Consider the following 14,164-nt stretch of genomic DNA (forward strand, 5'->3'; position numbering starts at 1 on the left):
CATGGCGAATGTTCTGGTTAACTGCCGAAAGGCCGCTCGCAAGTAAGTTATTATAATTACCTTTCATGGGAAATTTATCAAACTCATTTATCTGTCTTACTTATTTTTCACCATCATCCGAAAAAGTTCTTTTTTTAACTGCAAACGTTAGTTATAAGTTATTCTAGAACATGTTTGTTTCAATAAAAACTACCGGCTAGTAAAAATTTGTATTTTGTGCCCTCTTTTAACTTTGTCAGCTCGCACAAAAAACCTGAGCCAATCTAGACTGTATCTCTAGCTAGAGTTATCCACTAGCATTTTTGGTAGGATCCCGTGGAGTCTCATCAAGCACTATGCAAACGGAATTTTTTGAATGAAAACAGGCGACGATAGTCCTTACTAGAATGTTGCGAGATGATTACAATCTAAAAAATTCTGGAAACAAATCACTGGAAAAGCATTTGCTTCTTATGTTCATTAAGAATGATCTATAATCAATTGCAAGTTCGCAAGGTCTTATCCGAGTAAGTGTACAATTTTAGGTTCAGTTAGAGCACGCCACAATAGTTCAATTAAAGGTCGCATTGGGTCTGTCTCTTATAACACATACATTGTACGAACGAATAAACCACGCTTGACTAAAATCTTCGCAAGTATTCACGTCGAAATCCTTCATCGGTCAGTACGACTAAAAAATACAGAAATTGCATTTTCTGCGTTGTTTGTGAAAAAATATATTTTCTGTTTCATTATTGTGTACATATATCAGTAACACTTGGTATCCCGACAGGGATATTTTTTTCAAATTTACATAATCATCACAATAATGCGTAAGGGTGGCTCAGAGGTAAACAGCTAATGTAAATAACAGTTCAATTCAAACATCATTAGAACCGATCTTGATCACAATCGCCTAGCATCCTCAAGGTCAGTCTTTCTTGCAGTGGTAACACGAACAGTTGGTTGCCGATTTAAACGTTAGGTTTCGGATCCCGTTGACGCACAGAACTCGCACCTGAACGTCTTCGGTGTCCATTATGTTACAGCACTGACCAACCGATGTTACCGGCTGGCTCGGCCTATGTCCGATAGCGAACGGCGCCGATGGTACCGCAAACGATTCACAGAATCCGCGACAGGCGTTGGTTGTAATCGAAAATTCTACGCAATCCGGAATGCTAACCTTTCGTGTGTGGCCTAACGGAAACGTAAAAAATAAAGAGAAGCACAATATTATTCCGCTGGAACCGAATAATACGTTGAACACTGACCAACTTTGTGACAACCGGGTTTCTGCCACGCTTCTCGACTGCACGCTGTCATCGCTGCAAGCAGAAAAAGTATAGCCAAATTCACCAAATGCATCTTTTCGCACTACACGATGCACAAGTTTAATTGAAGAACTTGTAAACTGTTAGTTAAAAATTAGCACTCTTTATTCAGCATGATTTTGGCGATTCTATGGAACTGAGTTCAGAAAAGGAGAACCGTTGTTCGTCTCACGGCGCACTTTAGATGACTATTGCTTTTGATCGGTAGCAAAACTCATTTATAGGCGTGAAGAAAGGTCCGAGGAATACGGGACATGCGCTGATGACGGAGAAACGGGCCACACTTCGGATCAGAGGATAAATCTAATGCTAATGTCAAGTGGTGCCTCTTTCAACGATTGAAAAGTTAATCGTAATCGTAAAGTCCGTTGACAAAACCAAATTTTAAACTGCAATATCCTGCTTTTTTTTAAAGGGGGGGATTTGTTAGTAGCTTAAGTATTTATGTTAAATATTAGTAAATAATGTAAAAGTATGTGTGTCCAATCACAAATGGTGACTTCTCAACACTGTTAGAAATTTGTAATTTTAATTGTTAGGATTTGTTTGCTTTCGAAATTAGGACTTATCATTCGTAGGGATTTAAACCTACTTGTCTGAAAAGGGGAAGTAAACTTACAACTAACTTAATTGCTAACTTATTGGCTATAAAGAGAGCTTATCGTAGCAATTGAAGATTGCAACGATTTTTGTCGAAAATTGTTAAAAATTTTATTTGACATAGCTTCTAATGGTTCAACAGCAGTAAGTCTATGTAATTCGAGTGTACCAAACCAAGGAGGACGCTTCAAAATCATTTTCAGAATTTTATTCTGAATCCTTTGGAGCGTTTTCTTCCTTGTTGAACAGCAACTTGACCAGATCGGTACAGCATAAAGCATTGCTGGTCTAAAAATTTGTTTGTAAATCAAAGGTTTGTTCTTTAAACAAAGTTTAGAATTCCTGTTAATGAGAGGATATAAACATCTCGTATATTTGATGCACTTGGCTCGTATACTCTCAATGTGCTCTTTGAAAATTAGTTTTTTATCATAAATTAGTCCCAAGTACTTAACCTTGTCAGACCAACTTAAAATAACTCAATTCATTTTGACAACGTGATTATTGTTTGGCTTGAGGAAAGAAGCCCTAGGCTTATGCGGAAAAATTATCATTTGAGTTTTAGAAGCATTGGGAGAGATTTTCCACTTTTGCAAGTAGGAAGAAAAAATATCTAAACTTTTCTGCAATCGACTGCATATGACACGGAGACTTTTTCCTTTTACGGAAATGCTTGTGTCATCGCAGAACAATGACTTTGTGCATCCTGGAGGCAAATCAGGAAGATCTGAAGTGAATATGTTGTACAGGACTGGACCCAAGACTGAACCTTGAGGTACACCTGCTCTGACAGGAAATCTATCAGATTTTGAATTCTGATAGACAACCTGCAGAGTTCGATCAGTAAGATAATTTTTTAAAATTTTGATTAGGAAAATTGGAAAATTAAAAGATTGCAATTTCGCAATCAAACCTTTATGCCAAACACTGTCAAATGCTTTTTCTATGCCTAAAAGAGCAGCTCCAGTGGAATAACCTTCAGATTTGTTAGCTCGTATCATATTAGTAACTCTGAGCAATTGATGAGTTGTGGAAAGCCCATGGCGAAATCCAAACTGTTCATTTGCAAAAATTGAATTTTCGCTGATGTGTGACATCATTCTGTTAAGAATAATTCTCTCAAACAGTTTACTTATTGAAGAAAGCAAACTGATTGGTCGATAACTTGAAACTTCAGCTGGATTCTTATCCGGTTTTAAAATTGGAGTAATTTTTGCATTTTTCCATAATTTGGGAAAATATGCAATTTTGAAGCAGCAATTGAAAATTTTCACTAAAAATTCCATTGTGCTCTCAGGGAGATGTTTGATTAGTATATTAAAGATTGCATCGTCACCAGGTGCTTTCATATTTTTGAAATTTTTAATGATTGATTTAATATCATTCAAGTTAGTTTCAATTATTTCTGCAGGTAAAAAATTCTGGGAAGAAATTAAATCAAATTGACGTGTGACTTCATTTTCAATTGGACTCACAAAATTCAAATTTGAGTTATGAACACTCTCAAACTGCTGAGCAAGTCTTTGAGCCTTTTGTTCATTGGATAGAAGAAAACGTTCACCATCTTTTAAAACTGGAATAGGCTTTGAAGGTTTCTTAAGAATCTTCGACAGCTTCCAAAAGGGTTTTGAATATGGTTTCAATTTTTCAACTTTAGTCTCAAAATTTTGATTTCTCTGAAAAGTAAATCTATGTTTAATCTCTTTCTGTAAATCTTTATAAATAGTTTTAAAAACAGGGTCACGAGAACGTTGATATTGACGTCTGCGGACATTTTTCAAACGAATTAGAAGTTGAAGATTTTCGTCAATTATTGGTGAATCAAATTTCACTTGAGCCTTTGGAACAGAATAATTCCTGGCATCAACAATTGCACATTTTAATGCATCCGAAGTGGAATCAATATTCACTTCATTTGCAAATCAAGCTCATTATTGAAATTTCTCTCAATATGAGTTTTGTATCTTTCCCAATTAGCCTTGTTATAATTAAAAACAGAGCTCATAGGGTTTAAAACTGATTCATGTGATATAGAAAAAGTTATTGGAAGATGGTCAGAATCAAAGTCAGCATGTGTGATCAAATCACTACATACATGACTTTGATCTGTTAGCACCAAATCAATTGTTGAAGGGTTTCTTTCAGAAGAAAAGCATGTAGGACTATTCGGAGACAAAATAGAATAGTATCCTGAAGAACAATCATTGAATAAAATTTTGCCATTGGAATAACTTTGAGAATTATTCCATGAACGATGTTTAGCGTTAAAATCGCCGATTATAAAAAATTTCGAACGATTTCTGGTTTTTGTAAATCACCTTTAAAATAATTTTTGTGCTCGCATGTGCATTGAAATGGTAAATATGCTGCGACAATAAATAAAATCCCAACTTCAATTCCCGAAGTTTCAATAACTTTCGTCTCAAGACGGGGAAGAGCACGATGTTTGATTCGGCGATGAATAACAATTGCAACTCCACCGCCGGAACCCTGAATCCTATAATATCTATGAACCACGTAATTGGGATCATATTTTAATTTTTTGTTAGGTTTCAAAAATGTTTCAGTAATAATTGCAATATGCGCATTATTTACTGTTAAAAAATTAAAAAGCTCATTCTCATTGGCCTTCAATGAGTGAGCATTCCAATTTAATATTTTAATTGTTTTATTTAAAATCATTGCTAAATTTTAAATTAGAAACAATTTTAATAGTAAAATTTGTGCCTATTTGAATGGCTTCAAACATTGATTTTGCCTGCAAAATGGCGTTCATAAGATTGAACATTGCCTGTTGCAAAAAAGAAAGTTTACCTGCCGTAATAGGCCCCAGGCAGTTGACATTAGAAAAAATATTTTCGGCAGCAATATTAGCTGGAGTAATAGGTGTGCAATTATTTTCTAGCGTGTTTTGCTTACCCATATTAACGGTCAGTTTCGAACTACCAACACTAGGCGGTATAATGTTCGAACTACCTGTAACCTGTGCATAAGTTGAACGGGTATGCAAAGGAGTAGGTAAATTATGCGTCACTGGTACGCTTGGAGAATTTTGTTTTGAAGTTGGTTTTAATTGAGAAATTGAATTTTGTTTACCTTGCCTTGCCTTAACAATTTCTAAACGGACTGGGCATTGAAAAAAATTCGACATATTGTTGCCGTTACAATTCGCACAGCGAAAATTTTTACTCTCTTTCACAGGACACATGTCCTTTTTGTGAGAAGAGTCTCCACAATTAAGACATTTTTGGTCCATGTTTCAGAATTTGGAACCATGGCCATAACGTTGGCAAGTACGGCATTGGGTGATATGCTTTTCACCTCCGCCATACTTCCTATAAATTTCCCACTTTACACGCACATTATACAAAGCATGTGCTTTTTCAAAAAATTTTAAGTTGTTAACCTCATTGCGGTTAAAATGAATTAAATAATTAACAAGGGAAATTCCAGTTCTCTGACTGTTATCGCCTCGTGGTTTTTGTTTCATTAGAATTACTTGGGTAGGGGCTATGCCAAGTAATTCTGTTAAAGTAAGTTTGATCTCATCAACGGTTTGATCGTTGGTGAGACCTTTCAATACGACCTTGAACGGCTTGGCGCTCTTCGTGTCAAATGTAAAAAAATTATACATCTTTTCAGTTAAATACTGAATAAGACGATTGCGACCCTTTATAGAGTCGGCTAATAAGCGGCATTCGCCTCTACGACCAATTTGATAGGTAACTTTAACGTCAGAAACAAACGTTGAAAGTTCCTTTTTGAAAATATTGAATTCAGAAGAAATAGTTACCACAATAGATGGTACTTTTTCCTTTTTTAAAGAATTGACATTTTGTATAGTTTCATTACTCATAACTTCCATTTCACCAGCTTCTTGCTCAGGCAAAATATTAAAAGGACACTCGAAGTGTCAGAATGAGATGCCTCTCTTTTCCTCCCCGCAGCGATGCGAGGTTTCTTTTTCCGTCCAGCCATTTCAGGTGATACGAAAAAAGTTAAAACAAATGTTAAATTCAAAAGTAGGTAGTCTTGAGAAAGACTGATGGGAAATAACTTTCAGGTAGTCTTTAAAAGACACACTGACAAAACACAAACTTTGAAGCTATAGGCAGTCAAAGACCAGTCCACAAGCAACCGAAAAAACGTCTGATCTGTAGGTCAGTTCAAGACGCACTGAGCAATATCCTGCTAATATTATCGGGCATAAGACGATGAAATACACGCGCTTGCAGTATAATATCACATGAGTCAATCTGCTTTTCCGCTTTAATCAACTGTTCAAGGTGTGGGACATGTCTGAAAATAAAATCGTCTTTTCCCAAAGGACACGCCTGCAGGACCAGTGCCAAATTGAAGCAAAACCGAACCAGTAATGAAATGTGCTCCAGGAATGATTTGACAACAAATAGCCAACAAATCACATTACCCCAGTATAGAATCACGACGGACAGTATAAAATAACGTCGTTCTATAATTTTTGATACTGCTCAGCCGAAAATACACCCAATGTATATGACGCCGTATAATGGTGAATTCAGCGCATGTGTAAAGTGAAATCATTGGTATTGAATAATTTTATTCTATAACCAAAAGTTTTGTACTAAAAAATGATAGATTTCATGCAAAGATGCCTTATTTTTTTAGGCATTACTCGATAACAACTTTTCTGCGATGGGAAAAATCGCATTTGAAGTAGCCGAAAACTATACCACACTATGCGACTATACTCTAAAGGAAGTTAACACCCACTACGGCATATAAATTTTCGTAGAATATTCTGCATTTGTTACATGTTGAATCACGCATCCAGAAGCTCCTCTCACACTATTTCCTTTCCTTCCAGTTTTGACTCCAATTGATATCTTCAGTAGCATGATAGGTCGATTGAAAATTTATAGATATAAAAGCCACAACCAGCTGATTTTGAGCCACCACTTAAAATTTTTAGAAGCGCACAAGACTCGGGAATAGATCATGCGCTCCCTGTGAAAACGTTAATTTATATTTGCTTGCAAACATAAAATAGCGTTTTTACAGGTGACGCATTAGTTGTTACCGAGTCTTGTGGTGGCTCGAAGTCGGCCATTTTTGGCTTAAGTACCGTTTTGCCTTAAGCCCTAATTTCTAAAAGAAGATAGGAGAATAATAATCCAAACACCATAATTATAAGAAAAATCCATTACTATATATGAAAATACAGCTGAGAAAATTCTCATTAAAATATTTTTTTCACAAGAAACTATTTCTAATAAATTACTAACCTTTTTTATGCCTACGAATTCAGTAGCAATTCAATATAAAAATATATTATAGAATAACTAAATTTTCTCGCGGTTATCCTTTGAAATCATGTTAAGATTTCTCAGTAAAGTTAATCAATTCATGTGCAAGGAAAAATGCAAGCACTGGTTTACTAGTTTTAATTATAAACTGTAATTACTTGAATCTTTTACTTTTCAAGGCTAGCGTTATTTCATTTATTTAAAGCTGGATAAAAATGAACAATAATGTTGAAATGTGCAACAAAAAACCAGCGTGTGGCTGAGTTCATCAAAATTCTAAATTGTGCATTATAACAGTGGTTTAATATAAGAAATTTTAATCCTAGTTTCCAGTGTTGAGACTAATATGTATCATAAATACTTAAGCTACTAACAAACGCCGCTTCAAAAAAAAATCTCAGGAGGGTTGTGTACAAAGCCACTACCGCAAGGTTGAAGTAGAATATTTTTACAAGAAAGATAACTCAGCTGCTTGCGTGTCAGTCATTTTTTCTAGTAGATAAACGTTGACTAATCAGATCAATCGAATTTTGCGCTTCAACAAGGATTGACCATTTTCAATAATATAGTAAGTTCCTTGTCATGATTGGGGCTTGACAATTTTTAAATTTTGAGTATGCGAAAAATTAATTTTTATGCAGATAATGAAAATTTTTCGTGTGTCGTGCTCATGACTGAAGAAAAAGATAATTCAGTACGTTCTGAGACACGGAGATAAAGTCAAATTTATAACTTTTACAAATTTAAAAATGTAAATTAACTCAAGAAAAATTATTAACACATCATCAGGTTTTTATTTCATCCTGAAAAGGAGAATTTTTTGCTCAATTCAATATCGGATAAGATACATATCAAATCTTGGCGTTATCACTGACAGTGCTAATAAAGTATACCTTGTGATAAAATAAACAGTGAAAAGCTGATTTAACACTCAAAACTAGACGGCTCATGTGTTGTCAAAATGAGTCAACTTTTCAAGTTCTTCAATATTTTAGAGGTGAAAAATGGCATTTTAAAAATAGAAATAAATGCTAGTGTTTAGTGGTTGTTACATTAAGGCAACCAGTGAAAAGTTGTCCTTGACATCAGAGTAGAAAATTTGATTATTTTTTGTCCAACCTCGAGTATAAATAGATGTTATTTAGTAAAAACTCCTAAGTTCATTTATCTTTGGACATATCATTTTTGCGACGAGGATCTTAAGAATCCACGAACATGGCAGAAGATAGAGTTGATCGGCAGCCGCAACCGGGAATTCAAGATATGATTCTCAAGATAGCCTAAATTTTTCAGCAGATGGCGGCCCAGCAGCAGCAGCCTCAGTATCAGCAGATTTTGGAGTCCCTCTTATCGAACATCACCGAGTTTGTCTTTGACGGAAAAAACGAAGTTACGTTCGGACGCTGGTTTAACCGCTACCAGGACTTCTACGAGAACGATGCAGGCCAGCTGAATGATGCGGCGAAGGTACGTCTACTTCTCCGGAAGCTGGACACCCATTCGCACAGACGCTATATCAACTACATTCGCCAAAGCTTCCCAAAACGTGAAGTTTGAAGACACAGTCAAGATTCTCAATAAAATTTTCGAGCATTAAACGTCAACGTAGTGAAATGCGAATCTGAAGATATTATCAGCTACGGCGGCAACGTCAATCGAGCCTGTGAAGATTTTCAGTTCCAACACCGGACCATTTCAAGTGCCACTGTTCAACCATTGTTGACCTCAGCCAGGATTTCACTCGACGTAATGTGCTGAACGAGCGTTCGATCGTGCATGTTTGACATGGTAAAGCAAGTGAATTTTATTTGCTTTCTCAGTCGCAGGAAAGTAAGAACGGGCTTCAACTAGCAGGTCTCTAAGAACTAGCTCTTCCAAGTTCTTACGGGCTGCTCTCATGCTGCTGCAATATTGATACCAAACTTCCACTTCTCCAACAAAATTGCCAACTTCGTAAAAAATTACGAAAGCTTCGATTTTGCGCTTGAACTCGTATGCGTATCACGTTAGCGGGATGCAGCAAGGACAACGCGTAGGCAGGTGCGATATCTTCACCGAACCGTGTTTCCAGTATGGTTACATAAGAATCAAGGTAAGGAATTGTCAACGCTCGGTTCCAATACTCCAAGGTAGTTGATGCAGGCAGATTTGCCCGCTACTTTTGCCGCAACAATTTCCTTGGTGGATCAACTGAAAAACCTGTGCAATTCCACGCAACATAGGGCAAGCATTTCAATCAATTATTTTTGATCGGGTTTATACTTTACACAGATGTTTCTATGGGCTAAAGATGTCGTTTTGTGCTATTAGAGTTATTGAAAACAAAATTCTGCATCAATGTCAAAAACTAGGGGAGGAGGGTGGGGGCAACGCCCCCCCTGCCCCCCTCTGGCTACGCCTATGCCTTTGCTGGTCGTTCCTCAGGTATTCTAGCTACATGCTCAGCCCACTGAAACCGTGTTTCATCTGCATCACTACATCCACCGATTTGTTTGTCTGTTACACTTTGTGGTTAATACCAAAGAATTGAGCACATGATCCTACGCTCAGAAACACCAAGAGCTCGCTGATCAGCCACAGCGTCCACGCTTCATAGCCACAGATGGCCACAAGAGATTCCTATCCGGAATGTTCCGGGATGGAATTTCCCGAAAAATGTTAGTTTTCCTGGATTCTCGGGAATTTTTTTTATCAAATCCCGGGAACCAGGGTAAATCAAGTTAAAATTTTAGGCTCTTTCGAAATTGTGTACACGTCTGGGCAATGTTAACCTAGATTTCGTTACAATTTGCAGACCCAGCCCTGAACACTCTGACTCTATCGAATTTTTGAAAGTAAAGTTTCATTTTTTTGACCGATAAAAATGCACAGAAAGTAGTTAATGGAATTGTCGAATTCGAAACCATGTATTTTATGCCAAATGCCTTAAAAATACATGAAACGTCCAGATCAGGTATTCTCTCTCTCTCTCTCTCTTAAAAAAAAAACGACATTATTTGTAAGACTAAAAAAAAATTGAAACTGGTAGAGCTATATTCGAAATAAATTTGTTTGTGTAAACACCTACGTTTCATGCATATCTAAGAAATTGGACATAAAAATAAAACGATTTCAAAAACATCATGAACAACTACCACAGAGAACAGACTTTCATCTTATTTTCAAAGGATGTGTAAAAACTTGCAACCGTCATTTAACAGTAAGTGGTAAAGCTCCCGCTATGTGGCGCTCACGTCACTTAAAAATCAAGCACAGATATCGAGAAGTTAATCGATACAGCAATATTTATGCAGTGCAACTGGGTCTGTCTTGTGGTGCAGACAGATGTCGTTAGTGTATTACTATATTTGGATTCAAATTTGTACACACATACTTGATTTATCTCGGCAAACTTCTCAACAGCGAAGTTTTTAACAAATGTCAGCAATATACTTCGACGAACATTCTGCAAATATATCGATCTACCGTAAATCAGCAAGTGTTGACAGCTCATTTGCCGAAGTTCTTGAAAATACTTCCGAAAATCTGTAGAACGTTTCGCTGAATTTATCAGCTGTTGAGTTCTCGGCAATAAAATCTAAGTGTGCACGATTTTCAAATTTCTTTATATGAACATGAATGTGTGTTCTCTACTTCTCTACTACTTGCGCCTTTTTTTTCCAAAATTTGCACTAAAACTTTTTCCGAGAAGACGAAACTATTAAGCTCTACCACTAAATAAAATTCGGATAGTAAGTTTCATACGCACCCTAATGCTCCAGTTCGTGAATTGCTATCCGTCATAGCTCTCGCTTTTTTATATCGAAAGTATTTATCAGTTTGTTTTCGAAAGCTGATAAATTTTTTGATTGTTCTAGTCCTTTAATATGAGTTCGAATCATTGAATCATGTTTTCGATCTTTTTTCTGTTTGACAAATTAATGGTGGCGAACCAGCCTGTGGCTGAAAGCCACCTTAATAAAGTAATATAAAAAAAAGTTTGACAAATTTTCCAACTCAAATAAATCTCCACTCTTTTAATTTTATTTGCATTTTCTGTCATTTCCCGGCACCTTGGGATAAAATTTCATTTTTCCAATCCCGGCAAGCTAAAAACCATCGGACAATGGACGCTCGAATGGCCAGAATCAGTGTTATATACAGTGCTACAGGGTGCGGCAGAATAAAATGCGAAAATTTACTACTGCCTAAATACTTCTTCAAATCCTATTTTCAACTGTTTAAGGCAAGAATATAAAAATTTTCGAGTTCCGTTTGTCTTTTTTAGGTTCTTTCAAACAAATGTACTCGATGTGTTCTTCATTTTAATCAATGGTATTCTTCCCTGCGTACGTGCGAACAGCCTTCAAAATTTCTTTCAACGCGAATAACCCGAATAAGGCCTAGCACTGGGAGGGAGAAACGAGTATTACACTCAAAATTGAATGAAGCAGAGGTCACGCACATTCGTCGTTTTTTGATAGCGTGTAACTGTCTTCCTGCTGTAACCTGAGCATGACTCGAACAAAGTTTTAATTTACATCAGGAATACTAAATATCCAAATTTGTCTGTGAAGCAAAGATTTTCTCGGGTCAGTTTTTTCAGATTTTGAATTTTACATATATTTGCGCAGACTTTCTGAAAATTTTGTACTAGAGGGTAACCTGTGAGACAGTCTTTTAGGGGTTAGAAGCAGTTGCAAAAATCTTAAATTTTTTTACTCCACTATTTTGTGAAACAAAAGTCAACATTCGACCGTGATAAGGTGTATAGTTCAAAATTGTTACCAAACGACATTTTTTTCTCGACACCCGAGTAATACTAACGTAGGGAGTATTCCGAAAAGAGATTACTTGCAAATATTGATTACACCTTTAAACAACGGAAATGCCTCGGCAAACTTAACTGGTAGCTTAACAAAGGACAGAAACATTATGTTTCAGAAAATATTGTTAACTTCGTTGTGTCTATGGATTTTACCATAATAAGTTTTTTTCCGGATAAGTCTACGGTCAAGAAAAATGCAATTATTCTTCCACAAAAATCATTGACGAAGTTACCGGTGCAACTGCAAAATTGTTGCTACATAAAACAGAAGTTGGTTAGGAGATTCCTTAATTTTAAAATAAAGCTTGGAAACTGGAATAAGTTCGAATGGACATAAGATTGAGTTGCTCAAAAGAAACTCATTAATATGAATTAAATTTAACTCAGGTTCAAACTTTGGTTGAATCGGTTTATTCTGTTTATTCTATATCTCATGTTGTTGCTATGAAGTGCTCTCATAAGATTCTGTAGTTTCAAAGTTACAGAATCAGTTTCAAAGTTATAAGCTCAAATATCAATAGAACCAGACCACATAAGAAATCAAATTCTGTTTTTTTTCGGTTTTTTGCAACTATTTTTAGTTTTGTTATTAAACATCGTCAACATTTCAAATCCTCTTCCAACGTAGAACGCAATTAAACCAGATATCATGATAATATAGAAATCAAGGTTTTTTGGGAAATCATCTCGTGGCAACGACATGTGAAATTTAACATGAAGATGCCCAACAACAGTTGTGATTTTCCGATTTAGGCTTACAGTGACGTATTCTTCTAACCTATATGTTCTATTTTTGTCTGCTCGTAGGATAAAATCTGAAAACAACCCCATAACATTTAAATATTTTTCACATATTCCTTGCTTGAATGCTAAACCGATTACCGGCCGCTTATCTGGTATGAAGCTTATTTTCTTCCAGTTCAAGAGTCCTTATTACGATTTACTGCGACCAGCCATGTCCGGCGGCTCGCCATGCGCTTGTGCAGTTTCGCGCTCTCTAGGGGAAGCACGAAATAAAAACCCTCTGGAAAACAGGCAGATCGAAGTCATTTGTGAAGACGACCATGAGCGAGAAGGAATAACTGAGCGCGTGTCGGAGTTTTTTTTTAAACGGCAGTCTTAAGTGCAACATCATGATAAATTTCGTATCGATATGGATTCTGCCCGTTCTGGCGTTCTCGTTGGTGACAGGAGAAATTATAGAGCGCGACAGGAGGGCTTTGATGCTAGGGTGCCATAAACGAGTGTTCACCTACCGGGTATCGCAATCAGATAGCAAGGGGCGCGAATGTTGGGACCACGTGAGTGTCTGGTCCTGCCACGGGCGATGTGACTCGAACGAAATTTCGGACTGGCGATTCCCGTACAAACGGTCACACCATCCGGTTTGCATGCACGCAGGGCGGACCAGATCGGTGGCAACCTTGAGGCACTGCCATCCGGAGGCGGATGCTGAGACGAAGCTCTACGAGTATATGGAACCCAAATCTTGCAGCTGCCAGGTGAATATAAATTATCAATTTAGGATTTGTCTATCCTAAAACTTTATTTCCAGACATGCAGTAGTATGGACACGAGCTGTGAAGGGCCGAAGCAGCTTAATACTGACGCGGTGACGAAAATTTTCCAAATCGAAGAGGAAGAAACAGACACAGAGTATAACTGAGTGAAAATGGTGTTGTTTGAGATTACTATTCCGTAGCATTCGCATTAATATTATTAATCATTTGTAATGGTGGCCAATTTTCATTATTCATAATTAAGTGTTGTTTTGTAAATAAAGTTTAAATTAAATTACGTGTTATTCACACAATCTAGATATTTATTTTGTTCTTATATGGTAAAAAATATGAAATATCTTGTGACAAATTTTTGTGACAGTAGTTGTAATATAAGCTATTTGAAGTTGGTCGGATCGTTTTAATACTGTGATTTTTGAAGTTATGAAAAAGAAACGTCACAAAACTATAAGAAGGTAAAATAATAAAAACAGGTTATAATTTTGGAAATTCATCGTGGTCGTTATACTCAGAAACAATGAAGAAAAGGAAAAACTGAGAAATGTAAATTTCAACTCATCGCGTCGGATACAAATTTAGTTAGTTCTACTCTTTTTACTCTGGAACTTTCATCATTCCTCATATTGTCAGTGGAGGATT

General features: G+C 36.5%; 2 protein-coding genes across 2 annotated transcripts; one reads left to right on the forward strand and one right to left on the reverse strand.

Moving 5' to 3' along the window:
* Window positions 1-700: 700 nt before the first annotated feature.
* Window positions 701-1,490, reverse strand: LOC129730285 (thyrostimulin alpha-2 subunit). Its single transcript, XM_055689486.1, has 2 exons — window positions 1,254-1,490; window positions 701-1,179 (listed from the first exon to the last, which is right to left on the reverse strand). Exons 1-2 carry the CDS (start codon window positions 1,345-1,347, stop codon window positions 911-913), a joined length of 363 nt encoding a protein of 120 aa, XP_055545461.1. The 5' UTR covers window positions 1,348-1,490; the 3' UTR covers window positions 701-910.
* Window positions 1,491-13,039: 11,549 nt separating this feature from the next.
* Window positions 13,040-13,926, forward strand: LOC129730101 (thyrostimulin beta-5 subunit). Its single transcript, XM_055689153.1, has 2 exons — window positions 13,040-13,507; window positions 13,561-13,926. Exons 1-2 carry the CDS (start codon window positions 13,139-13,141, stop codon window positions 13,669-13,671), a joined length of 480 nt encoding a protein of 159 aa, XP_055545128.1. The 5' UTR covers window positions 13,040-13,138; the 3' UTR covers window positions 13,672-13,926.
* Window positions 13,927-14,164: the final 238 nt, after the last annotated feature.

The sequence above is a fragment of the Wyeomyia smithii genome, chromosome 3 (genome assembly GCF_029784165.1).
Source record: "Wyeomyia smithii strain HCP4-BCI-WySm-NY-G18 chromosome 3, ASM2978416v1, whole genome shotgun sequence".
In the NCBI taxonomy this organism is placed as follows: domain Eukaryota; kingdom Metazoa; phylum Arthropoda; class Insecta; order Diptera; family Culicidae; genus Wyeomyia; species Wyeomyia smithii.

Coding starts and splice junctions, on each gene's coding strand:
- LOC129730285 (XM_055689486.1), bottom strand. CDS start 1,347: ATGCATTTGGTGAATTTGGCTATACTTTTTCTGCTTGCAGCGATGACA. Junction 1,180..1,253: donor ACCCGGTTGTCACAAAGTTG/GTCAGTGTTCAA, acceptor CGTTTCCGTTAG/GCCACACACGAAAGGTTAGC.
- LOC129730101 (XM_055689153.1), top strand. CDS start 13,139: ATGATAAATTTCGTATCGATATGGATTCTGCCCGTTCTGGCGTTCTCG. Junction 13,508..13,560: donor CCAAATCTTGCAGCTGCCAG/GTGAATATAAAT, acceptor CTTTATTTCCAG/ACATGCAGTAGTATGGACAC.